Source organism: Lethenteron reissneri, chromosome 59, assembly GCF_015708825.2.
Source record: "Lethenteron reissneri isolate LAM-NWPU_2019-01 chromosome 59, ASM1570882v1, whole genome shotgun sequence".
Lineage (NCBI taxonomy): Eukaryota > Metazoa > Chordata > Hyperoartia > Petromyzontiformes > Petromyzontidae > Lethenteron > Lethenteron reissneri.
The window spans coordinates 6,504,750-6,532,368 of NC_083837.1; the positions used below are offsets into that span (position 1 = coordinate 6,504,750).

Consider the following 27,619-nt stretch of genomic DNA (forward strand, 5'->3'; position numbering starts at 1 on the left):
AGATCAGCATCTGAGCGAGATGCGGAATAGAAACACAAATCGGAAGCATTGGTTTAGCGTATTTCTCCTGATTCAAACGTGCTCCGTTCACGCCCCCTCTACATCTTTAGAAGGCCACGGTGTGGGGGTGCGTCTTATACTCCGGTAGCTGTGTCCACGCACGCGGCCTGGTTCGCACAACTTTTACACGAGTTTGAGGCGCGTCTTTACCCGCTTCGGGGCGTCTTTCACTCTCTAATTAATAACCCTAACATTAATATTGACTCAATATTGTGCACGTGTATTTAACTCAATTGACATTAATTAATAATTTCAGTAATGTTGCTATACTCTTTGGTTCTTTCGGGTAAAGTCACGTGGGTAGAAAAATGTAACATAAAATAATATATCACGACGTTCGATCGCAACACAAGCGGTCGTCCTGCGGAACCAGCGAGAGAGCTGTTCCAACAAGAGGTGTTTGACGCGGCGAAGGGCAAGCAGGCGGGGTCTGAGCTGGAAAGGAATTCCATCCCTGCACGCAAGCACGTCAGTTGTGTTAATGGGGGAGGTTAGGGAGAGGGAGATTAGCATAGAATCAGAGCACCTGTCCCCGCATGTGCACAACAGCAGTGTTAATGGGAGATTAGCACTATGTTGATAGGAGAGATTAGGGGGATTAGCAAGCTAATGTCATGTCTATGTGTCAGAGGTCACAAACGGGGTTTGATTCCTTACCCGTACCCATACCCGGCTGCACCAGGGTCGCAAACAGGTACCCGTACCCGGCCGTACCCGTACCCTACCCGTACCCGGCCGGGTATCGGGTAGGGTACGGGTACCCGATTGCGACTTCTGGGATGAAGCCATGTTGCAGGCGCGGGTGGGTTGATTCTAGGAACTTGAATTGTGAGAAGAGACAAGACGTTGGGAAATGAGTGACAAACGGTTACTCACCAGTGACTCACGGCCTACCCGTACTCGTACCCGGCTGCACCAGGGTCGCAAACGGGTACCCAGCCGGGTACGGGTAGCCGGGTATCGGGTAGGGTACGGGTATCGGGTACCCGATTGCGACCTCTGCTATGTGTAGCACACCGGGAGAATGGCGGTCGGGCGGCCCACACGGGACAACGGCGCTCGCTGCTCGTTGCAGAGGCTTTGGGCTTTGAGGTTCGAACTCCCCGGCGGCCGCCCCGGTTAAGTAGCGCGATGCCGCATCGACCATCGTCGCGATGCGACCGCTAGGCCGCCGTCGGCTTCACTCAAGGTCGGACATTAAAGACCTCCCCACCACCCACCACCGCCCCCAGGGTAATTCGCAACGAGTGGGCTGTTGCGTCCCTGCGTCAGATTAAAAAAAAAAAACCTCATCTCTTGAGAACTGCTTGTTGTTGTTGTTTAGTTCGTTGTTGCCCCCCCCCCCCCCCCCATGTACACACCTCCGATTAGCGCGGTTGGCTACGTACGGTGCGAAGGAAGTTCAACACAGACACGTACACATACGTACATACGTGCAGTAGATGCGGTGGCAAACACGGCACGTGCCGAAACGCTGGCGCGTGCGACGACGACTCATCGATAGAAATCGATTCCTACGCCCCGTTTGCACCATGATACCTTCGCGGATCTCGTCAAAGACCAAAAACCACCATCACGCGAACTCCGGTCATCCTCGCTGCAGCAGCGGCTTGCGGCTGGCCGTCAAACAAAGACGGCGGTCACCGCATCGCACCCCTTTCGCATGCGCTTCTGCGGCCGTCTGGAATGTTCTTCCTTCCGAGCTGTGCACTTTTAAATCATCTAGATTGACAAACGTATTTATTTCGAACTGCTTTGTGCGTTTAGTTTGTTCTTTCCCCCACACCTCCAATAAGCGCGGTTGTCTACGTACAGTACAAAAGAAGCTCAACAAAGACAATAATCCCCCAAATCGCCTGAACAGACTGCCGGGGCAAGTGCTGCTAGCGAGTAGCAGCACCTGTGAAGGCCGGAGCTGTGGCACACGAGGGGGTGGGTGGCCAGCAACCACGCCCGGCCGCGTTTGCCTCCCCCAGCGATGATGCTTACGACACACCGCACCGGGTACTCATTTGAGGCTGAGTCGACCTAAGGGAGGCCCAGGACCAGTTCAGATAATCGTCACCGGGTGTTCGCCGCGAGAGTGAATCGAACCCGGGCCGCCAAGTTCATAGCGCAGCATAGCTGCGCTATGAAACACAATCAGGGTCCAAATTCAAAAATCACATCGCAAACTCCTCAGTTGGGATTGCACACGCTGCATATGCAATCGTCGCCCGCTACTGCCAGAGCGACTCCATGGGCCAAGGTCGCTCTCACGAAGGCGACCCCCTTCCTGGTCTCTTGCGCTCTCACCGGGGAATTCGACTCGGAACTCGGAGGGGCTCTGAGAAATGGAACGACGGGCCGGTTATTTTGTTCAGGGGCCCGAACCCCCCCCCCCCCCCCCCAAAATAAACAATGAAAGTTCTCATTCCTGTTCAGCAGCTCGGAAACCGTCGTTCGTTAACGGAGCCACCGATCCCTTAGGCTCACGACGGAACCCGTTGGGTTTGAGCGCGAGCGTCGGTCACTTGCGATCCGCGCAAATGATGCGCGGACGCGAAATCCGGGTGAGGAATGGCGAAAACTGTGCAAGAAAACAGGAAACGGTACAAACGAGACGGTGAAAATGAGACCGAGTATCTGAACGTAAGAATGGAATAGTATTACAGGTAGGAACAACAGTTCCACACTGCCCACCAGGGATTATTTGTCTGTCTGTCGTGTATAGCCACGCCCTCGATTTGTATTTCATAGAGCGCTTTGGGCGGGGTCAGCACCACGTGACGCACTGACCCACGCAGCTTGCGCCACGTGACACGTATCGCACGAATGCGGCCGTCCAACCAAGTTCCTACCTTAATTCTAGATTTGAAGCTTTCGTGACTGCAAGGATTCATACTCTTAGGTTTTTTCGGTAAAGTCACTTAGGTAAACAAATAATAATAATAAAATGAAAGTAAATGAAAATAACTAAATTTAATAATTAATTTAATTTAGCTATTTTCATTTATTATTATTTTATTATTATTATTTTACCTACGTGACTCTACCGAAAAAAACCTAAGAGTAAGTTCCTACCTGCCCACTCCGAAGGAACGTGTTTTCAGCGGTTGCACTCGATCCCTCCACCCAATGGCGATTCAGTGTAACTGCACAGCACCCAGTTACTACCTGAATAGTATTGTAGACAGTTCGTACCGTGCGTCTCATGGATGATCTCATATGTACTATTTAAAATATTTTTTATTTTACCAGATAAGGCCCACCGAGCGAGATGAGAGCTCTTTTTCAGAAGCGACCTGGCCACCACAAGCGGTAGCACAACGCAGTGGGCTCAACGTCGTGTGGACATTCATGGCAGCCAAACAACTCGAAACGCGCGACGTCCATTCTCAATGTGGAGGGAATAACCGGACGGGACCGAGGAAAATCCACGCGACGACGGGGAGAGAAACACGCAGACTCCAAATATACAGCAGGTCAAGGCCGTAATTATAATATGGGGGGGGGGGGACACATCCCCCCCCCCCCCCCCAATATTCAAACATGCTCAAAATGTCCCCCCCAATATATTGCTATAAAATAGATTTCTGTTTATATGATTGTGGTTATGGTTGTACTTTATTAATCCCTAATCTCTGCCATTACATACAATGAAACAAGAAAAGGTAAAAAAGGTAAAAACAGAGCAATGTAATACAATACACTATTAGACATTATTGTAAGAAATAAATAAAAAGTCCATCCCATGTGTTAGTGAATTTTTTTATATTTTAGGCAGGAAATTCGTTTTCAAATTTAGATTTTTTTTTCTGGGGGGGGGGGAGGGCCCAGACCCCTGGAAGATTTGGTCCCCCCCAATGTTGACTCCATGGCTACGGCCTTGCAGCAGGCGACAGGTCCTGTGTGGACTGGCCGGTCTCACTGGCATGCCGTTTCGTATTGTGCATTCATTTGTGCCGCCACGCTTGTTTGTTCCATCTCATTCTGTCGTGTGTGCTGTCTCGTGCGTGCTTATCCAGTGTGGTACCATCTCATCTGTACCGTCATGTTTTCCCAAGGGCCTGCATGGGCACCACGGTGGTTAGGAGATGTTAACTACCTCGCCTGGTATACAGGAGGTCGTGGGTTCCATGCTGACCCTGACGCCTGCTGCTGTATATTTGTAGTTTCCGTGTCTCTCTTTCTTTCCCCGTGGTCGCGTGGATTTTTCTCCGGGTCCTCCGGGTTTTCTCCCTCCACGTTTAGAATTAGCGTCACGCGTTGAGAGTATTCGTTATTTATGAATGCAAATTAATTCGGTTCAAGTTTGAAAAAATAAGAATAGGTTTCACCCTCTCTGGAAACAGGTGTTAAGATGTTCAAACACCAAGTAGAAACCTTGTGTAAGGAATCAAGTTCGCATTAAAAACACACGGTACTTGCGGTGAACATTCAAACAAACATGCTCTGATAATTAAATATGCATTGTCTTTGAAACTGATTGGCCTACACCAGAGAGACAGCCTTCTTCATGGCCTCGTCTCACCACCAGTGTCAGACCAGAGAACGCCACAAGGCGAACAGGACAAAGACCATGCACGTAGCAGAGCACTCATTGCTCGGAGGGCAGAGGCAGAGCGGGCGGGAAGAGTGGCGGTGCTACCGACACGCGGGAACGACGCTGGCGCCTCCCGCTCCCACGTCTGTGCCGCCTTTGTCGATGTCCGTGTGCGTCTTTATAGCCGTCGCTCACTTGCGCCGGAAGCCCAAACGATTCTGGCGCCTCTCGCTCTCGTACCGCTCTTGTTTGGGACTTGCGCTTTACGCTCACGACCATTGGATACCCCTCAACTGTGAGTAGCGCAACATTTAGCGGGGAGAGCCTCTGCAACTCCTCCTCCACGACGCCTGTTGCCGCTCTGCCTCTCTGCCGCTCTGCCGCGTCCGCGGGGGCGAATCGTCGTCCGCCCCTGCACGCCACGAAGCGCGAACTGGAAAAAGCAGAAATGGTGGCGGCACTCGAAAGGGGCCCCCGGGAAGCGGCTCTGCGGTATCCGCTTCCGCGGGGACGGCACAAAAGGGTCGCGGGGTTACGGGGTGAGGGGTCGTGAGGTCACGGGGTCGCACCGCCTCCCACCCCCGCCCCCAGCTGAATCCTTCGTCCCGTGCCCCGGCACCATCAGGGATTTTAAAATTGGGGGAGGAAAGACAAAAAGCATCACATCCAGAAGACGGGAGGCGTTCGTTTTTGGAGTGGAATCTCTCTTTAATAGATGTTCGCTAACAACAGCACTTGCCTCAACAGTTTATTTATAAGGCAAAATGGGGGGGAGGCATGTGTGTGTTAGTGTGTGCATGTGTGCACATGTAGTGGGGTGGGGGAGCAGTCGTGCAGCGAGCGGTCAGCACGCCGCGTAACGAACCCGGCGACCCGAGTTCGATTCCCGCTCATGGCCGGCGACGATTATTTGAACCGGTCCTGGGCCTCCCCTAGGTCGATTCGACCTGGTGCGGTGTGCGGTAAACATCGGCCCGAGGGAGACAAAGGCGGTCGGGCGTGGTGCTGGCCACTCACCCCCTCGTGTGCCGTGCCGGCCGTCATAGGTGCTACTCGCTAAAAGCACTTGTCCCAACAGTCTGTTACAGGCTATAGGGGGGACCTTTGTCTCTTGCGTGTCAGTAGTGTCACGGTGCGCAGAAGCATTCTCAGCATATAATAGAGACGCCGGCTTTAACCGGGTCGCCGCTGTCTGCCCGGAACCGGCCAAACGGCCACATCTCGCGTCCCGGCGCCGCGCTCGCAAGGCTCCACAGCGAGCCCCGGGCAAGGGGCCCTCCTCCTGCTTCTACCCCGGCGGCATCGCCGGCGGCTTCGTCGGCGGCTTCCAAATCGCAGTCCCGCCCGGCGACGTCCTCCTCCAAGTCCGGGAACGCGACCTCCCCGGCGCTCGTCCCCGCGCCGACGCCGCCGCCGCCGCCGGCCCCTCCCGGCTTCTTGGGAATGCGGAATCCGCCCCAGTTTGTGGAGGGCCCCGCCGGCGCGGACCGCGCCACGCGGATCTTCGTCGCCCCCACCGCTTGCGCTCCGCTCCTCTTCGACGCCGCCGCGGCCACGGCCGCCGGTGCCGCGGTCGCGGCGGCTGCGGCCGTCGAAGCCCCCGCGGTGGCGCCGGCCGCCGATTTGCTGCGTCGGCCCCTCCGCCGGGGGCCCGCGCTCGCCGTGTCCGTCGCGCCGGTTCCGGGGCCCCGTCGCCGGCCGACCGAGGCGGAGGAGCGAGCGTGCTGGCGGCGGCGCCGCCGCTTGCGCCGGCGCGGGGCCCCCGGGCGCCCGTCGGCGCTGCTGCCGCTGCTGCTGCCGCCGTCGCCGGCGCCGCTGCTGCCGCCGTCGCTGCTGCTGCTGCTGTCGCGGGACTTGCGATGGCGCGGAGCGCCCCGGGGTTTCCTTGCCGTGCCCGCGAGGGAAGGCCCTGCAGGAGGAGAGAGAAGTGGGGGGTGGGGGGAGCTATTAAATCTATGATTCTGATGACAGCATCTTTACACGCGAGCGGCGCTCTAATTGCGTCGCGGCTGTTCACCCACCAAATGTCAACGGTTCAGCGCCCACGTGAACGCAAACACGTCGGCAAATAAACCGACTGCCGTGAGAAGCTATCATAAAAGAAGATGACGCCCGCTAGGCGTTCACCCCCATCCTGCGACACATCGAGCCCCATTTACACGTGTTGGGCATAGACTGTGTTTCAGTTTCATCCGGGCCGCCCCTCCTCCCCGAAGTTGACTGCATATAGGGGGGCACCAACGTGGCTAGGAGATGTTAACTGCCTCGCCTGGTATATAGGAGGTCGTGGGTTCGATCCCAACCCTGACGATGCCTGCTGCTGTATATTTGGAGTCTGCGTGCCTCTCTCTCTCATCATCATCACGGTGGCTAGGAGATGTCAACTACGACTACAATTCCGACCCTGATGCCTGTTGTATATTTGGAGTCTGCGTCTCTCTCCCAGTGGTCGCGTGGATTTTTCTCCGGGCTCTCCGGTTTTTCCCTCCACAGTTAGAATCAACGTCACTCGTTCAACGTATTTGGCTCAGAAAATGTCCACACGACGATAAGCCCCTTCGCCGAGCTACCATTTGCGGCCAGGTCGCTTCGGAAAAAGGGCTACATAGCTCAGCGGGCTTTACCTGGTCAAATAAAAACAGTAACAGTCTTAGTACAGCGATGAACTTTCAAAATTTAATACAAATAAACCCGGCGCCTCGCGGCGTTTTTCGCGACACGCGGCGTTTAACGACGGCGGAGGGATACGCACGTGCGCAGAGGCCGCCGCTGTCGTCGGCGGCGGCGTCGGCGGCAGGAGGAGACGCCAAGGCGAGCTGCACCCGCCTCCAGAAGAGCTGCTCGTGGAGACGCGCCAGGGCGCTCTTGAGCTTCTCCCGGCGCGACACCATGTAGCACAGGTTCCTCGCCTGCTCCCACGGGTACCACGCCATCATCGTTAGCGATGGGGGGGGGGGGGGGGGGCACAGACTACACCATGTAGCAGAGGTACTGCGCCTGTTCCCGCCGGCATCACGGGTCACCTCTGAAAACGAGCTACATTGCTCAGTGAGTCTCCCCCTGGTAAAATAAAAATAGCTTAATAGTTTCGTTTCAAAGAATAGTTTTTGAAATATATTTTTTAAACATCTCGGAGCAACAAACCAACCACAGCAGGGACGTGTTTTCGATTTTCGAATTGAAGGGAAAATACCGAAAACTCCGCCTCGTTATGGAACGCTGGGAGGGTCTGAATTATTTTTTAATCTTGTAGACAAATCCGAAAATGCGACGTCATGGGAAATGGCGTCGCCTGCGTGGCATCACGTCCACGCTCTTCCCGCCAACGCCAAAAGCAGGCGTCACGGGGCGCCGGGGGACGTCACTTCTGTCAGCACGGAAATTGACGTAGCGACATTCCGACCGAATTGCAAACGCACGCCGTGTCAACCCATACTTCTTTAGCTGCTGCAGCTACATACTATTAACATTCCTTCCCTTTATTAATGCTAACCCTACTCCCTCCCTTTGATGCTGCTAATCCTGCATAATGCACGGGCATAAATATGCTAAATTCCTCTTGATATGGAAATTCCTTTGTCAAGGCGCTCTTCCCCCTCCAACCCAGCTTAAATATACGCTGCCAAGCTTGGTGGTGTTCAGTCAGACGCTGTCTTTCCGACAGACCTGTTCTTCACCTGAGGACGGCTGCTTGCGTTGTGGCCGAAACGTCGTGAGAATTATTTTATTATGTTTTATTTTTATTATTTTATTATTTCCCTTCTACGTGACTTTACCGAAAGAACCAAGAAGATCAACCTATACTATTTACCCCGTATTCTTGTGCAGGGAAATTGAATTTTCAGGTAAACACGGCGTACAGCCGTTTCAACACGGGCTTTGTAGGATGAACGTTGATATTTATAATGGGCTCGGGGTGACCAATGAGGTCTGAATTGGTCTGTAATAAGGTAACCACTGATAAGGGGTTGACTGGTATGCCAATGACCCAGATTTTCCGTAAATAATCCGAATAAAATTTCCTCTTTTACCCAAAACTCATCCCCCTAAACCACGGCGTGCGTGCAAAAAAGTAAGAATTCCTCAATCAACAGTAGTAATGTGATGATGAAAATCAACACAATACTTTCTCAATGAATCAACGGGAGTACGATTGCGCCCATTCTTTGGCGACGCTGCCGATGGAAGTGGGCTAAGAGGACGACGAAGAAGAAGGTGGCGCATCGCCTGACACGTCACCGATAATTCGTATCAAAATAATAAAAACCTTCGAAGTATCTTCTTCACTGGTAACTCTCAAATACCAATTCTCTGGGTCTCAAGCGGAGGGAGAAATTTCCTCCATCACCGCCCCCCCAACTAAACTGGGGGAAGAAATGCACAGATCCCCCGTATAGCCTTAACAGACTGTAGGGGCAAGTGCTGTTAGCGAGCACGAGGGGGTGGGTGGCCAGCACAACGCCCGACCGCCTTTGTCTCCCCAGTGGCGATGTTTACACACCACGTCGGGTAATCATTTGAGACCGAGTCGACCTAGGGGAGGCCCAGGACCGGTTCAGATAATCGTCACCGGCGTTGGCCGTGAGCGGGAATCGAACCCGGGTCGCCGCGTTCGTAGCGCAGCGTAGCGCTAACCACTACACTACCAAGACACACACACGCACACACACACGCATGCACACGCACACACACGCACACACACGCACACACGCACCGTACCCGCTCGAGATTCTGCCGCAGGTGCGTGAGGGAGTTCATGTCCCGCTGGGCAGCGCTCTCCTCCTCCTCTCCCGTCGTCGCCGTCGTCACCACCGCCACCTCCGCGTGGCGCTCCTCCTCCTCCGCCTCCTCCTCGTCATCCTCATCGTCCTCGTCCTCCCCGTCCTCCTCGCTGTGCCCCTCCACCTCGTCGGCGTCGTCGTCCGCGTGAGCCGGGGACGACGACGATGACGACGATGACGGCGACGGCGGCGGCGACTTGGCCGAGAGGGTCGGAGGCCTGGCAGTGAGGACGCCGCACCAACGATTAAGGCTCCATTCTTACAGCCTGGCGGGGGCAGCACCACGCGTGCGGACGCGTCGTGCGTCTGCGGGTGGACGCGGCTCAGCACCGTGTACAGGAGGTCGTGGGTTCCTGTAAACTACGACCTCCTGTATACCAGGCGAGGTAGGTAACATCTCCTAGCCACCGTGGTGATGATGAGAGAGAGACACGCAGACTCAAAATATACAGCAGGCGTCAGGGTCGGGATCGAACCCACGACCTCCTGCATAATGTCAGACGTGCGGATTTAGCAGAGAGAGAGAGACTGGGGGTGGTCAGTCGTAGGCAGGGGAAACAACGGAGCCCTTAAACTTGAGCCAGGACTTGACCAGGGGCCAAGGAGTCAACAACACTAATGCCAGCTGGAGTCCAGACTGTGGGCAGCAGCAGTAGCAGCAACAGCAGTAGCAGCAGCAGTAGTAGTAGCAGCAACAGCAGCAGTAGTAGCAGCAGCAGTAGCAGCAGTAGTAGTAGCAGCAGCAGATGTAGTAGCAGCAGCAGTAGTAGTAGCAGTAGTAGTAGCAGCAGCAGTTGTAGTAGCAGCAGCAGTAGCAGTAGTAGCAGCAGGAACAGCAGCAGTAGTAGTACCAGTAACAGCAGCAGTAGTAGCAGCAGTAGCAGCAGTAGTAGCAGCAGCAGTTATAGTAGCAGCAGTAGCAGCAGCAGGAGTAGCAGCAGCAGTAGCAGCAAGAGCAGCAGTAGCAGCAGCAGTAGCAGCAGTAGTAGTAGCAGGAGTAGTAGCAGCAGTTGTAACAGCAGCAGTAGCAGCAATAGCAGCAGCAGCAGTAGTAGCAGCAGTAGCAGCAGTAGCAGCAGCAGTAGCAGCAGTAGCAGCAGTAGTAGCAGAGGAGAGTTAGTTAGGTTTTTGTTTGGGTTCGATCGCGTGAATATGAACGCGTCGTGAAACCCGCCATCCACCCGACACGGCCAACTGGTAAGGTTTGTAACGTAAACAAAACCTGCCGTCACCCGTTCGGCGCTAACCGGTTGATGTGTTGGAGAGTAAAGCCACGACATTTCGCTGGTGATTACAACCGGCATCATCAGGCGAGAATTAGTGACCTTCCACTAAGCGAAGATTTTGCGGAGGCTTTCACAATGCATTAAATTGCTCGTCTTACGATTTGTGAACATCACAAGCAAAATGTACACTCGCACAAACAATAACTACCCTTTGGTTTTTTCGGTAAAGTCACGTAGGTAAAAAATTTAATGAAAAAACAACTAAATTAAATCACGACGTTTCGGAGGCAACACAAGCTTCCATCTTCAGGTGGAAGCCTCACAGCAAAATTACTGTATCAAGTGAAGAGAGCTCTAAGAGACACGAGACTATATACAGGTTAAGGGGCGAAAACAATACGAACGAGACGAGAGATAGGAACCGATCCTCGACGCGTCTTGTGGACGAGCCGTCGGACCGCGACGACGTTCAGCCTCAACGCGCGCCGACCTGTGAGGCTCCGGCACGGCCGCCGGCTTCGGCACGGACGGAGTCGTCAGCAGGGGCCGGTCGAAGCCGCTCTTCCTGCGCAGCTTCCAGAACTGGTAGACGAGGTCTGCGGCGGCGGCGCTGGCGGAGCCGGCGCGTCCCAGGGCCGGCGCCGCGTCTGCCGCGCCGGCGAGCGTGTAGAACTCCTCCTCCAGGCGCCGCAAGCGCTCCCTGCGCATCTCCGCGACCGCGTCCGCGATGCCGCCGTCGCCGCCGTCGTCGTCGTCGCCGCCGCCGGCGCGTCGCGCCGCTGCCACGCCGGTGGCGGCCGCCCGTCGCCCGCCAGGGAGCTCCTCCCAATCCCAGTCCGTGCTGCCGGTCGGCGTGGTGGCGACGCCGGCGCCGTCCGGGGGGAATTCGGGAGACGGCGGAAGGGAGCAGCCTCGGTTGCCGATGTGGGAGGCTTGCGAGGGCGAGCGCGACGGAGGCTGCGGGTGCTGCTGTTGCTGAAGGCGCTGCTGGCGCTGCGTGTGCTCGGGGCAGTAGGAGCGGAAGCGGACGCGGTCCGTGCGCTCGTCCAGGAAGGTGGCCATGTCGAGGCCGCCATGGAAGCCGCAGGTCACGTGGAAGGCGCGCACGCACGTGTGCTCCGAGCACTGTGGGCGCGCGCAGAGTCAAGTGCATACACACACATACACATAGGGTCAAAGAAACAGGGACGCACACAGATATGTGCACGCACGCAGACATGTGCACACAGACACACAAATACACACACACGTACAGGCATGCGAACACACGCACGGAGACGCACACAGACACGCAGAAACACACGCACACCCACACCTGCACAGACACGTGCACGCACGCAGACAAGCACACACAGACATGCACACACCACAGACACGCACACACCACAGACACACACACACACCACAGACACACACACACCACAGACACGCACACACCACAGACACGCACCAGGGTTGCGATTTCCGCATGGAAAATGCGGAAGGAGGGTTCAAATTTTCCCGCATTTTTGCTAAAGTCAACCGCAAACGGTGGAAAGACTACTCCTATGACCGCGCGCTTTTAACAACACGTTAATGCGTTCTATTGGAAAGGATACATGCAAGGCCCAGCATCACGTAGGGCTTTGAGTTACTGATTGGAATGAATATATGATTTCCGCATTTCCGCACAAGAACCACATACTTTATTCAAATGCGGAGCCGTGATTACGAGCACATGTACTTTCACTTCTTCGCATTCTTCCAGCGCTTCATGTCGTCTTCAGCGTGAAAGATGCTGAGTTTTAGCTTGTCGCGGGCGCAAACTATAAGCGCGTTCAACTGCTTGCACGAGAGGAGCAACCACTCCTCGGGCTTGATGTTGTTTTGCAGAGAGAAAGCCCTCTCACAGCCGACCGACCTGTGCGCCAAAGTTTTAATCGTTAGCAGTAAAGTGTATATATTCGCAGGAGGTATAAAGTAGCTACGACAGAGGCAAATGAGCGTACGCTGGACGAGGATATTACCTGAGCGGAAACGCGTGTGTATCTGAGCGTATCGAAAACAGCGTGGGTATCTGAGCGCTTGACCAAAATTGCCAGTGGATTTCCCAACGCGCTGCAATCTGAGCGACGATGAATAGTTTTGCATATCGACAGAATATGAATAAAGAAAAAGCTACAGTTTTTTGTTTTTCCTTTGTCGCTACGAGTACTGCGAGGGCTCCGAATGGCAGACGCTAGGAGACATCATGGGGCTGGGCAAAAGGGCCTGAGCACAGCGCCGGGGGTTGCGTCGATCCGGAAAGATGCAACCGTAGGGATTCCTATCGGCGACAAACATGTCAACGGTGGCGTCAGGTACTTGTGGCAAGTGTGCTTCATCGACGGGATCGACAAGTACTTCGACGCACAAGAGCTCGCGGCTCTCATTGATTTTTTCACAGTTCGTGCGCACCAACAACGCTGTCTGAATGCAGGAATCCATAGTTCATATATACATATCGTTTTTTCCAGAAGTCAGCAGAGCCAAATGGGCATACGCAAGATATGTGCGCCAACCGCGCGAGTACGGCACCGAGAAAGGCGGGAATCGAAGTCACGATTTGCGGAAGTCTTCACAGGAATCACCGCAAATTGCGGAAATTTGTGCGGAAGAGGGTCACAGAAACTACCGCAAAATGCGGTCGAAAACAGCATGTTTGCGGAAATTGGTGCGGAAATCGCAACCCTGACACGCACACACCACAGACACACACACACCACAGACACGCACACGCGCAGCCACTGTTTTTAAGCCAGGTTCACACAGCCAGGTGTGTATGTGCATGTGCTAGGGTGTTGATTCGGTGCTCAAAATTAGTAATTTGGCCCCCCCCCTTCTGGTCCGTTAAACCGTAGGTTCACAGTATGCGTGATGTTGAACTTCTTTCGCATCGTACGCAGCCAACCGTGCCAATCGGAGGTACAGTGTTGAGTCTATGGGCAGTGTTGAGTCTATGGGCAGTGTTGAGTCTATGGGCAGTGTTGAATCTATGGGCAGTGTTGAGTCTATGGGCAGTGTTGAGTCTATGGGCAGTGTTGAGTATATGGGCAGTGTTGAGTCTATGGGCAGTGTTGAGTCTATGGTGCAGTGTTGAGTATATGGGCAGTGTTGAGTCTATGGGCAGTGTTGAGTGTATGGGCAGTGTTGAGTCTATGGGCAGTGTTGAGTCTACGGGCAGTGTTGAGTCTACGGGCAGTGTTGAGTCTATGGGCAGTGTTGAGTCTATGGGCAGTGTTGAGTCTATGGGCAGTGTTGAGTCTATGGGCAGTGTTGAGTCTATGGGCAGTGTTGAGTCTATGGGCAGTGTTGAGTCTATGGGCAGTGTTGAGTCTATGGGCAGTGTTGAGTCTATGGTGCAGTGTTGAGTCTATGGGCAGTGCTGAGTCTATGGGCAGTGTTGAGTCTATGGGCAGTGTTGAGTCTATGGGCAGTGTTGAGTCTATGGGCAGTGTTGAGTCTATGGGCAGTGTTGAGTCTATGGGCAGTGTTGAGTCTATGGGCAGTGTTGAGTCTATGGGCAGTGTTGAGTCTATGGGCAGTGTTGAGTCTATGGGCAGTGTTGAGTCTATGGGTAGTGTTGAGTCTATGGTGCAGTGTTGAGTCTATGGTGCAGTGTTGAGTCTATGCGCAGTGTTAGTCTATGGGCAGTGTTGAGTCTATGGGCAGTGTTAGTCTATGGGCAGTGTTGAGTCTATGGGCAGTGTTGAGTCTATGGGCAGTGTTGAGTCTATGGGCAGTGTTGAGTCTATGGTGCAGTGTTGAGTCTATGGGCAGTGTTGAGTCTATGGGCAGTGTTGAGTCTATGGGCAGTGTTGAGTCTATGGGCAGTGTTGAGTCTATGGGTAGTGTTGAGTCTATGGGCAGTGTTGAGTCTATGGGTAGTGTTGAGTCTATGGTGCAGTGTTGAGTCTATGGTGCAGTGTTGAGTCTATGCGCAGTGTTAGTCTATGGGCAGTGTTGAGTCTATGGTCCAGTGTTGAGTCTATGGGCAGTGTTGAGTCTATGGGCAGTGTTGAGTCTATGGTGCAGTGTTGAGTCTATGGGCAGTGTTGAGTCTATGGGCAGTGTTAGTCTATGGGCAGTGTTGAGTCTATGGGCAGTGTTGAATCTATTGGCAGTGTTGAGTCTGTGGTGCAGTGTTGAGTCTATGGGTAGTGTTGAGTCTATGGGCAGTGTTGAATCTATTGGCAGTGTTGAGTCTATGGTGCAGTGTTGAGTCTATGGGCAGTGTTGAGTCTATGGGCAGTGTTGAGTCTATGGGCAGTGTTGAGTCTATGGTGCAGTGTTGAATCTATTGGCAGTGTTGAGTCTATGGTGCAGTGTTGAGTCTATGGGCAGTGTTGAGTCTATGGGCAGTGTTGAATCTATTGGCAGTGTTGAGTCTATGGGTAGTGTTGAGTCTATGGGCAGTGTTGAGTCTATGGGCAGTGTTGAGTCTATGGGCAGTGTTGAGTCTATGGTGCAGTGTTGAGTCTATGGGCAGTGTTGAGTCTATGGGCAGTGTTAGTCTATGGGAAGTGTTGAGTCTATGGGCAGTGTTGAGTCTATGGGCAGTGTTAGTCTATGGGCAGTGTTGAGTCTATGGGCAGTGTTGAGCCTATGGGCAGTGTTGAGTCTATGGGCAGTGTAAGTCTATGGGCAGTGTTGAGTCTATGGGCAGTGTTGAGTCTATGGGTAGTGTTAGTCTATGGGTAGTGTTAGTCTATGGGCAGTGTTGAGTCTATGGGCAGTGTTAGTCTATGGTGCAGTGTTGAGTCTATGGGCAGTGTTGAGTCTATGGGTAGTGTTAGTCTATGGGCAGTGTTGAGTCTATGGGCAGTGTTGAGTCTATGGGTAGTGTTAGTCTATGGTGCAGTGTTGAGTCTATGGGCAGTGTTGAGTCTATGGGTAGTGTTAGTCTAGGGGCAGTGTTGAGTCTATGGGCAGTGTTGAGTCTATGGGTGGTTGTTAGTCTTATGGTGCAGTGTTGAGTCTATGGGCAGTGTGAGTCTATGGGCAGTGTTTAGTCTATGGTGGCAGTGTGAGTCTTGGGCAATGTGGTCTATGGGCAGTGTTGAGTCTATGGGCAGTGTTGAGTCTATGGGCAGTGTTTGAGTCTATGGGCAGTGTTGAGTCTATGGGCAGTGGTTAGTCTATGGGCAGTGTAGTCTATGGGCATTGTTGAGTCTATGGGCAGTGTTGAGTCTATGGGCAGTGTTGAGTCTATGGCAGTGTTGAGTCTATGGCAGTGTTGAGTCTATGGTGCAGTGTTGAGTCTATGGGCAGTGTTGAGTCTATGGGCAGTGTTGAGTCTATGGGCAGTGTTGAGTCTATGGGCAGTGTTGAGTCTATGGCAGTGTGAGTCTATGGGCAGTGTTGAGTCTATGGGTAGTGTTGAGTCTATGGGCAGTGTTGAAGTCTATGGCAGTGTTGAGTCTATGGTGCAGTGTTGAGTCTATGGGCAGCGTTGAGTCTATGGGCAGTGTTGAGTCTATGGGCAGTGTTGAGTCTATGGTGCAGTGTTGAATCTATTGGCAGTGTTGAGTCTATGGTGCAGTGTTGAGTCTATGGGCAGTGTTGAGGTCTATGGGCAGTGTTGAATCTATTGGCCAGTGTTGAGTCTATGGGTAGTGTTGAGTCTATGGGCAGTGTTGAGTCTATGGGCAGTGTGAGTCTATGGGCAGGTTGAGTCTATGGTGCAGTGTTGAGTCTATGGGCAGTGTTGAGTCTATGGGCAGTGTTGAGTCTATGGGCAGTGTTGAGTCTATGGGCAGTGTTGAGTCTATGGGCAGTGTTGAGTCTATGGGCAGTGTTGAGTCTATGGGCAGTGTTGAGTCTATGGGCAGTGTTGAGTCTATGGGCAGTGTAGTCTATGGGCAGTGTTGAGTCTATGGGCAGTGTTGAGTCTATGGGCAGTGTTAGTCTATGGTAGGTTAGTCTATGGTTGTTGAGTCTATGGGCAGTGTTGAGTCTATGGTGCAGTGTTGAGTCTATGCATGTTGAGTCTATGGTGCAGTGTTGAGTCTATGGGCAGTGTTGAGTCTATGGGCAGTGTTGAGTCTATGGGCAGTGTTGAGTCTATGGTGCAGTGTTGAGTCTATGGGCAGTGTTGAGTCTATGGGTAGTGTTAGTCTATGGGCAGTGTTGAGTCTATGGGCAGTGTTGAGTCTATGGGTGGTGTTAGTCTATGGTGCAGTGTTGAGTCTATGGGCAGTGTTGAGTCTAATGGCAGTGTTAGTCTATGGTGCAGTGTTGAGTCTATGGGCAGTGTTGAGTCTATGGGCAGTGTTGAGTCTATGGGCAGTGTTGAGTCTATGGGCAGTGTTGAGTCTATGGGCAGTGTTAGTCTATGGGCAGTGTTAGTCTATGGGCAGTGTTAGTCTATGGGCAGTGTTGAGTCTATGGGCAGTGTTGAGTCTATGGGCAGTGTTAGTCTATGGGCAGTGTTAGTCTATGGGCAGTGTTAGTCTATGGGCAGTGTTGAGTCTATGGGCAGTGTTGAGTCTATGGGCAGTGTTAGTCTATGGGCAGTACGTATGTTGGTTGGACTTCTTTCGCACCCTACGTAGCCAACTGCCCCAACCGGAGGCAGTGGGTGCACGCGGCCCCAATCTCACTCTCGCGACGGCGTGATCCAATCTAATCGCCCGCGGCCGATTTGCCCACATATCCGTGCGGGCAATCGCGCCGCGCCTCCAGGATCGTGTCGACCGACGGCGGTTCGCAGGCGTCCACGCGACGAGCCAGCGTCGCTGCAACTGGTCCCCTATCCCACTCCGCAACCCGTTGCAACCCGTTGCAACCCGTTGCAGAGATGCCCCAGAGTGATGCGATTCGTTTTACGCGTTAAGCGACCGTTTAGGCGTGGACTTGGCTTTCGGCCGAGTCCACCTAGGGAAGGCCCCGATGGCACGCGCGTGAGTGAGCCGTCACGGCTGCGATGCACTGCATCGCCCACCGTGGCTGGGAGTGGAACTGGGGCTGGGCAGGATCGCGGTGCGGGACGCCACGTCACTCCCCACACAAACGGCACGCACGCGCTCACACGGCACGCACATGGACACCGTGGGCGTTGAGCTATCGCCAGACGGTCCTCCAGATGGGATGAGTTGAGTCACGAGTAACGGAAAGCACGTGTGTGTGTGTGCGTGTCTGTGTGTGCGTGGATGTGTGCATGCATAGGGTGTGTGCGTGTGTGTGTGTGTGCATGGGGTGTGTGCATGGGGTGTGTGCGTGTGTGTATGTATGTGTGTGCTGGCGGTGGTGTAGTGGTTAGCGCATGTGCCGTGCTGGCCTTCATAGGTGCTCGCTAACAGCACTTGTCCCAACAGTCTGTCAAGGTTACACGGGGGATCTTTGTCTTTGTATGGGTAGCGGTAGTGGAGTAGCGTTTAGCACGCTGCCCTATGAACCCGGCATCCCGAGTTTGATTCCCACTCACAGCCAATACCGGTGACGATTATCTGAACCGGTGCTGGGCCTCCCCTAGGTAGACTCAGCCTCAAATGAGTACCTGGTGCGGTGCGTAGTAAACATCGCCATGCGGGGAGACAAAGGCGGCCGGGTGTGGTGCTGGCCACCCACCCCCTCGTGTGCCGTGCCGGCCTTTCATAGGTGCTCTCTAACAGCACTTGCCCCAACAGTCTGTCAAGGCTACACGGGGGATCTTTGTCTTTTACTTTGGCTGAGTGAGTGGGTGGGGCGCTTGCGTGGTTGAGTGTGGGCGAGTGAGTGGGTGGGAGTCGTTGTCGTTGTTGACGAGACGAAGCCGTCAGGTAGCCCCGAGCCCCCAACGTGAATGGAGGAATCAGGGAGTGAAGTCCACGGGAAGGGTGGCCAATTGATGAGAGGCGCTGCACACGCTGCAGTAGCCACCACTCATGGTCCAGCGATGCCTACATCTCACTTCCTGTGCATGATCTCATTCTCTGCATATGTATGTATGTTGAACTTCTTTCGCACCGTACGTAGCCAACCGTGCTAATCGGAGGTGCGGGGTGAGTGTGTGGGTAAGTGGTTGGGTGAGTGTGTGGGTGAGTGTGTGGGTGAGTGTGTGGATGAGTGTGTGGGGTGAGTGGTTGGGTGAGTGTGTGGGTTGAGTGTGTGGGTGAGTGTGTGGGTGAATGTGTAGGTGAGTGTGTGGCTGAGTGTGTGGGTGAGTGTGTGGGTGAGTGGTTGGGTGAGTGTGTGGGTGAGTGAGTGTGTGGGTGAGTGTGTGGGTGAGTGGTTGGGTAAGTGGTTGGGTGAGTGTGTGGGTGAGTGTGTGGGTGAGTGTGTGGGTGAGTGTGTGGGTTAGTGTGTGGGTGAGTGGTTGGGTGAGAGGTCGGGTGAGTGTGTGGGTGAGTGTGTGGGTGAGTGTGTGGGTGAGTATGTGGATGAGTGTGTGGGTGAGTGTGTGGGTGAGTGTGTGGCTGAGTGTGTGGGTTAGTGTGTGGGTGAGTGGTTGGGTGAGTGGTTGGGTGAGTGTGTGGGTGAGTGTGTGGGTTGAGTGTGTGGGTGAGTGTGTGGGTGAGAGTGTGGGTGAGTGTGTGGGTGAGTGTGTGGGTGAGTGTGTGGGTGAGTGTGTGGGTGAGTGGTTGGGTGAGTGTGTGGGTGAGTGTGTGGGTGAGTGGTTGGGTGAGTGTGTGTGTGGGTGAGTGTGGGTGAGTGTGTGGGTGAGTGTGTGGGTGAGTGTGTGGGTGAGTGTGTGTGGGTGAGTGTGTGTGGGTGAGTGTGTGTGTGGGTGAGTGTGTGTGTGGGTGAGTGTGTTGGTGAGTGTGTGGGTGAGTGTGTGGGTGACTGTGTGGGTGAGTGTGTGGGTGAGTGTGTGGGTACGCAGAAGCACACAGAAGTAACATGGAGGAGCACACGGCACAGGCGGCAATATGCAGAAGCGCAGACGGAAGCGGACGGACAAAAAAACAAGCGGTCGGGAGCAGAAGCGCGGAGAGGCAGCGTGCGGGGAGGCAGCGTGCGGGGAGGCAGTGGGAGCGCTACCTGGATGCAGGCGCCCGTGCGCTCGTGACAGAGGCAGCAGAGGAGGGCCCAGCGCGTGGGGGGGATGAGCGAGAGGCGCGTGATCGGCTCCATCTTCTCAGGGCACCCGATGCTCACCTGCACCATCGCGCACACACAAAGACAAAGGTGCCCCCCGTGTAGCCTTAGCAGACTGTCGGGGCAAGTGCTGTTGGAGAGCACCTACACCTATGAAGGCCGGAACGGCACACGAGGGGGGTGGGTGGCCAGCGCCACGCCCGGCCGCCTTTGTCTCCGCACCAGGTCCTGATTTGAGGCTGAGTCGACCTAGGGGAGGCCCAGGACCGGTTCAGATAATCGCTATCACTGGTGTTTGTTGGAACGGGAATTAAACTCGGGCCGCCGGATTCGTAGCGCAGCGCGCTAACCGCTACTACACTACCGCTCCCCACCACACACACGCACAGACACACACGCGTGTAGACACACACACACACGCACACGCACACACACGCACACACATGCACACACACGTGGAGACGCTGGCACATCCAGGCCGAGCCAGCCCAGCGCGGCTTCGGAGGCAACAGGCGGCAGCGTTTCCACCGTAGATGCCGAGCTGTGCCGCTAATGGCGGAGGACCCGGAGAAAAATCCACGCTACCACGGGGAGAGAAACACGCAAACTCCAAATATACAGCAGCAGGCGTTAGGGTGGGGATCGAAATCACGACCTCCTGCATATCAGGCGAGGCAGTTAAGATCTCACCACCGTGCCTGGTCTACAGGAGATCGTGGGTTCCATCCCGACCCTGACGCCTGCTGTGTATTTGGAGTTGGCGTATTTCTTTTACTGTGTTGGCGTAGATTTTATTACGAGTCCTCAGTTTTTTTCCCTCCAGATTTAGAATCAACGTCACACGTTCAGAGAATCTGGCTGCTGCTGTACATTTGCACATGAAGATAAGCCACTTCGTTGAGCTATCATCATTTATATACACTACACTACTATACACTATACTACTATACACTACACTACTATACACTACACTACTATACACTACACTATACGCTACACTACTATACACTATACTACTATACATTACACTACTATACACTACACTATACACTACACTATACACTACACTACTATACACTACACTACTATACACTACACTACTATACACTACACTACTATACACTACAATACTATACACGACACTACTATACACTACACTATACGCTACACTACTATACACTACACTACACACTACACTACTATACACTACACTATACACTACTATAAACTACACTATACACTACACATTTGGCTCTATGGAGGCCTGCCGTTAGCGGATTAGTTGTGAACATGCGTGCTCGCTAAGAGGAGTTCTACAGCACATCTCAGTGGGCCTCCTCACCCGGTAGAATAAAAACTGTTTCGTCGTTAAAGGGGTCGCGCGTTTGACGGGCGTCAATCACCGATTCGCTCCAATCGCCGGACTGACAGTCACTCGCCTCCTGACCGCTGCGGTTGCTGTTCCCGTCAACTTCACTTCTTGATTCCCCCCCCCCGCCCCCCCGGGGTCGTTCAGAGGTGGGGGGAGGGGAAACGAGCGGCCTGGGCCTCTCACAAAACAGGGCCCCACGATGCGAGCGACATTTTCCCGTCGCCAAGAATGTCCTCTCGAGTCTGGCTCGGAGCTCGGCAGGGGTGGGGGGGTTAACGGCGCCGCGTTCACCACGCCACGGCAGTCGGCACGACGCGGTGAGACCGTGGCGTCGCTGCGTCACCGACGCGCTCCTCCCATCGTCCGCGCGTTCGGGTTTCCGCTCCGCAACGAGAATCGGCGTCACGCGTTTTACAGGAAATTGGCTGCTGCTATTAATGCAGTCAACCCCTTGTCAGCAGTGTCCCCAACACCTTACGACAGACCCTTGTCAGCAGTGCCCCCTACACCTTACTACAGACCCTTATCAGACCTTATTGGTCACCCCGTGCCCATTATAAATCTCAACGTTCATCCTACAAAGGCCCATCACAAGGGAGAAACACAAATAGACAAATTATGTTATCGTTGTTGAAACGGCTGTACGCGGTATGGACCAGAAAACTCAAGTTCCCCGTACGAGAATACGGGGTAAACCGTGTGGGTGGACAGCCGTGTGATTGTCCACGTGATGATGATGATTGAGCTGTCGTTTGCGACGGCCAGGTCGCTTCTGCAAAAGAGCGCCACGGCGCTTAGCGGGGCCTCGTCAAATAAAACCCAAAAAAATCGGTTTACACCTCGTCGCCAAGCGCCACGGAGCTCGTCAGCGCAAACTCTCCCCCGCCGCCGCGTCGTCGCCCCTGACCTCGGGGATCCAGAGGGCGCAGCTGACGTGCGCCCACTTCCCTCCGCTGCGCGTCGGCTTCATGGCTCCGTCTCGCCGGGGGCACAGCTGGCAGCGGGGGGCGGCCACCCCGCGGTCGCACACGCGGCACAGCCAGCTCCCCGCAGGTACGCACGCGATGCCGTAGCAAGCCTGGGTACACACGCGCACACACGCACGCAACAGCGCGGTCAGCGGGCAAGTATTTGCACAGACGAGCGCGCAAGCATAGGTGAGTACACACACGCGCATCCATAGGTACATGTGCGCACCCACATACGCGCCCACACACGCGCATAGGTACGTACGCACACGTGCACGTGCACAAACACAGGTACATACGCACACACACTCATAGGCGCACATGCACACACATAGTTACATAGCACTAAGATGCCCCGTATAGCCTTCACAGACTGTAGGGGCAAGTGCCGGCTCGGCACACGAGGGGATGGGTGGCCAGCACTACGCCCGGCCGCCTTTGTCTCCCCAGTGGCGATATTTACACACCGCACCAGGTACTCATTTGAGGCTGAGTCGACCTAGGGGAGGCCCATGACCTGTTCATATATTCGTCACCGGTGTTGGCCGTGAGCGTGAATCGAATTCGAGCCGCGGGGATCTTAGCGCAGCGCGGACCACCGCTCCCCCCACCACGTGGACACACTCGCTCACACTCACCCACGTGGACACGCTCGCACGCAGACTTCACAGGACAACCAGAGCAAAGATTTAGGATTCATATTCAACTCCAGCACCATTGGTCCTCAACGGCCACCAACACCCAGGGCCATTGCACCGATGCCCCCCCAAGCCGAAGCCAGCCCGGCGGCCGCGCACCTGGTGGACGCACACGTCGCACTTGTCGCAGAACACCATCTCGTTGCCGTCCTCGGCGTGCGGGGAGCGGCACACGTCGCACACCACGTCCGCGTCGAACTCGATGCCCAGCGCCGCCTCGGTGCTGAGCGCCCGCAGAGCCGAGTCGGCGCAGCGCCGCTCCAGCCGCGACAGCGCCGCCTCCAGGGAGCGCTCGCGCACCGGCGGCAGCCCTAGCGCCATCGTCGTCATCCAACTGATTACTAATCTACAACTCGCATCGTAACAACTGCCTGATTACTAATCTAGTATATAATTACAATAACCCCCCCCCCCTCAAATCGTTGCACCTGATTAGTTAATGATGACGTCACCCTGCTGCTGCTCTATATAAGAACGGGAGACACAGCAGAGCCTCACCATTCTGGCAAATTGCCCGATGATGCTGGATGCAATTACCAGCGAAACGTCGTGCTACTCAAATTGTAAATGTTGTGGTTTCACGCTTCAACACACCGGTGGGCTAAAGCAGTGAACTATTTGTCTTTTGTCAACGTGACACTTTTTTACTGATTGGCCGTGTCGGGTGGTGGAGGGTTACGACACATTTATAAATAACGCGATCTAAACCCAAAAACGTTGATTATGAGCACACGGACTTTATCATCGCCACCGTGGCGCCCCTACGTGGATTGTGTTTGAGACTGACTGGCCTACACCAGAGACAGCCTTCTCTACCGCCTAGTCTCAGCCAGAGAACGCCGAAAGGCGAACAGTTAAAGTTGTGACACCGGCAAAAGGTCCCGTAGACACAGTCTGGTGCCTGGGTCTGAGCCTGCCACGTCGGCGGTGCCGGCTCCACGCTCCGATCGAGCCAAGGCACCTGGTCACTTCGAGTTGTTAAACTAAACTATCAAATGTTTTTTTTTTTATTTTACCAGGTAAGGCCCACTGAGCTATATTGCTCTTTTGTTGTCAGCGACCTGGCGATCACAAATGAGAGCTCAACAATGTGGCTCATCATCATCGTGTGCAGATTTATAGCAGCCAAATACTCGAAACGCATGTTGATTTTAAATGTGGAGGGGGAAAAAACGGTGGACCCGGAGAAAAATCCACGCGGCTACGGGATGGCGAAAGCCTGGAAGTGTTAAACTGGGGAGAGAGAGACACCGCAAACTATAAATATAGAGGGCTTAGGGTCGGGATCGAACCCACGACCTTCTGTATACCAGGCGAGGTAGTTAACATCTCCTAGCCACCTTGATGATGATGAGAGAGACACGCAGACTCTAAATATACAGCAGGCATCATCAGGGTCAGGATCAAACCCACACCCTCCTGTATACCAGGCGAGGTAGTTAACATCTCCTAGCCACCGTGGCATTTCAGCCGAGTCTTGAGCCTTCTTGTTGACCAGAAAAATAGAGAGAGAAAACAAACCCCACTGATTTTAAGTTAAAAGAAATAACGCAGAACAATCGCACCAAAAGAACTCCACCGCATACAGTCCCCTCCCCAACACCCCCCTTCCTGTCTTTGCCACTTCAAAAAAAAATGGTTGCCAGGCCATGTGTCTCACATTGGAAACAAGATGTCAGAGGTCTCTGGGTTGAAACTGTAAATGGCACGTGAAAACAATTCCGCTGGTTCACAAAGCGTGCCATTAAAGAGTTGCACTGCCGGGAACCTTGTGTGTGTGTGTGTGTGCGTGTGTGGGGAGCGGTAGTGTAGCGGTTCGCGCGCTGCACTGCGAACCTGGCGACCCGGGTTCGATTCCCGCTCACGGAAAGCACCAGTGACGATTATCTCAACCGGTCCTGGGCCTCCCCTAGGTCGACTCAGCCTCAAATGAGTACCTAGTGCGATGTGTAAACATCGCCGCTAGGGAAACAAAGGCGGTCGGGCGTGGTGCTGGCCACCCACCCCCTCGTGTACCGTTCCGGCCTTCATAGGTGCTCGCTAACAGCACTTGCCCCTACAGTCTGTTAAGGCTATATGGGGGATCTTTGTTGTGTGCGTGCATGTACGTGGAACTTCTTTCGCACTGCACGTAGCCAACCGTGGAGAAAACTACAGCCGGGGACTGGAATGATTAAGATAAAATTGGGACGTAAGGCGCTTTCAAACGCTGGGTTATTTAATCTACGACCTCGCCTGGTATGCAGGAGGGTCGTAGGTTCGATCCCAACCCTGACGCCTGCTGCTGTATATTTGGAGTTTGCGTGTCTCTCTTTCTCTCCCCGTGGTCGCGTGGAATTTTCTCCGGGTCCTCCGGTTTTTCCCTCCACGCGTTTAGAGTATTAAGCTGCTTTAACTTTCCACGTGATGATACGTAAATTTCGTTGGGCAATATCATTTGTGATGGCCAGGTCGATCCTGAAAAGGGCTCAGTGGGGCCTTACCTGGTAAAATAAAAGATGGTAAAAAAAGTGTTAAAATAGTTGCCATTATGTGCAAATGCTTAAATCCTTCATAGTGCCCGAATGGTACATTTATAATACAAAACAGTTGCAATGCTTAAGGTTCAAAGATAAAAGAGTCAGCCAATCGATACAACAATAACAACAAAACCAGCGAGAGAATCATCAAAAAGAAAACGCGGCGTGCGCAGATTCTTTGCTTTTCAATAATTAACCCCCCGTCGGACGGACCTGTTTTTTGTGTTTTTTTCTCGTGCACATTAAACAGCCGAGAGGAGGCCGGCCAGCACGTCAGAGGTCAGGGCGCAGAGCCGGCACCTCTGAGGACCTGGGTTCGAACCCAGGTCTCAGCCGCCGCCCATGATTAACAGCGAGTTCCCAAGCGTAGTGGAGTTGATGGTCTCTCTCAGCCTGGTCGGAATCAGAATCTTTTATTTGTGCTGGAGGAGACATCCGGTGAGCTATGAAGCCATTTTTATTATTACACGCTTTTTATTTAACTCACTCTGTCTGTTGTTGCTGTTGTTGTCGTATCGTCAAATCTTGTAACTCAATTTTAACCCACTTCCTAATGTGATATAGACTGCAAACTTGGTATACTTATGTCATACTGATGACAATACCATATTCTATTATTTAAAAAAAAATTATATTTAAAAACATTATTTTGTATATGTTATGTTTTGGCTTGGCTCTAATTGTCCACGGTCAACTGACGTTGGCTGTAATTGGCCACGGTCCCTGACGTTATGGCAAGCTTCGGGGCCACTTCCTGGAGTCGTGGAGTTCTTCCATTGCTAGCACGGTACATTTCATGAAAGCGTGTTTTGAATAGTTTTTTAATCTTACTTTTTCACACATATCCAGTTAGGGGCACCGTGTCAGAAAGTTACAGCAACAAACAAAAAAGACAAAAATCCCCCGTATAACCTTAACAGACTGTTGGGGCAAGTGCTGCTAGCGAGCACCTATGAAGACCGGCACGCAGTTCAGAGGATTACAGAAATGTCGGTATGACTGCCTTACAATGAACACTTCTCTGTAAGGGGCATGCGGGAAAGTGTGCATCTTTAGTGGATGGACAGGAACATGCGTTTAGATTATTTTGCTGCTATACCTTCACAAGTGATAAGCAACTTCGTTGAACTATCATTTGTGGCCAGGTCGCTTCTGAAAAAGAAGCCAATGGCTCAGTGGGGCTGTACCTGGTAAGAAAAAACTATTTAGCTTTATTTATATATTTTATTAAGCGATGTGCTCACCTTTCCTATACTTTGCACTCCTATCGTGTGTCTATCTTGTTTGTTGTTGTTCACGTTCTGACCCCGTGCCCCAACTGGACATCTGATTCCACGCAGTACAAATAAATTCAGTCTGACTCTGTTGACTCTTGACTTGAAGGGATCTCAAAACGTAGTTCCGCAAAATATGCTTCTGCAGTTCAACAAGTACGCGACCAATGTAATCCATAACAGAGGTTTTGGGATAGATTGCGTGGATATAAATGTGTCGCCACCACCCAACACAGCCAATTGGTAAGGTTGTGTTACTAGTTCAGCACACCGGTGTGTGTGTGTGCTGGAGAGTAAACCACTGCCCGGGCGGCGAGCCACTCACCCATTTTTGTCATCTCGCCGTTGGCGGCTCGGAGCCAGCTGACGTCCACGTCGTCGAGGTCGTACTGAGTGGCCTCTTCCCCGCGGTCGTGATCTCTGGTGGCCGGGGGGGTCCTGAGCACGTCGTCGGGGTCAGGGTCGGGGTCGGGGAGAAGGCGGTGGGGCGGAGGCTCCTCCCAGCGGTCGCTGCACCAACCCTGGTTCAGGATCCTGGACGGAGAAAAGAAAGAAAACAATCATTTTGATAAATTACAAACATTACTAAAACATAACAGTAAAATACATATTTTCTACCTGCGTGACTTTGACGAAAGAACCAAAGGGTATGGATCCGTGCAGTCACAAAAACTTCTAATCGAGATGCAAGACAAACATTAAACCGCGAGTCACATTCGGCGCCTGTGTCAGTCTTACGGCGACTTTGTCGAGCCATTACTTGCGTTGGCTTGGTTGCTTCTGAAGAATGAGTTGCTTCCTCAAGGGGGGGGGGCTTTGCCTGGTAGGATGGGGATGGTTTAGTTTGAATTTGCATCTTTTTGGGGCGATTTGTGTTGCCTGTCCTGTACCTTGCACTCCTGTCAGGCGGACAGCCTGATGGTGGCTGCGTTGTAATTGCTGGCGAAACGTCGCACTCGAGTTGTAAATGTCGTGGGTTTACTCCCCAACACACAGCCGGTGTGCCGTACTCGTGTCGAGGAGTCGTGGGAGGAAGTGAGGGCATCGGCAGGAGAGAACGGGCTTACGTCATAGGGTGACGTCACGTTACCCAGAGGAGATGGGTACTTAAAGGGGACCCCGGGACGAGGGGCGGGGTCCTTGTGGGGAGCCGAAGGAAC

General features: G+C 53.5%; 1 protein-coding gene across 1 annotated transcript in view; it reads right to left on the reverse strand.

Moving 5' to 3' along the window:
• Positions 1-3,906: 3,906 nt before the first annotated feature.
• The window catches only part of LOC133357787 (protein Jade-1-like), a gene marked incomplete at its 5' end in the record, with an annotated part of 90,913 nt that continues 67,200 nt past the window's right edge, over positions 3,907-27,619 (reverse strand). Inside the window, 8 exons of the mRNA XM_061575906.1 lie at positions 3,907-6,494; positions 7,338-7,494; positions 9,305-9,584; positions 11,083-11,717; positions 19,572-19,688; positions 21,908-22,078; positions 22,766-22,977; positions 26,785-26,993. Of these exons, the coding sequence (XP_061431890.1) occupies positions 5,734-6,494; positions 7,338-7,494; positions 9,305-9,584; positions 11,083-11,717; positions 19,572-19,688; positions 21,908-22,078; positions 22,766-22,977; positions 26,785-26,993 (2,542 nt within the window). The remainder of the gene's footprint in view (positions 6,495-7,337; positions 7,495-9,304; positions 9,585-11,082; positions 11,718-19,571; positions 19,689-21,907; positions 22,079-22,765; positions 22,978-26,784; positions 26,994-27,619) is intronic.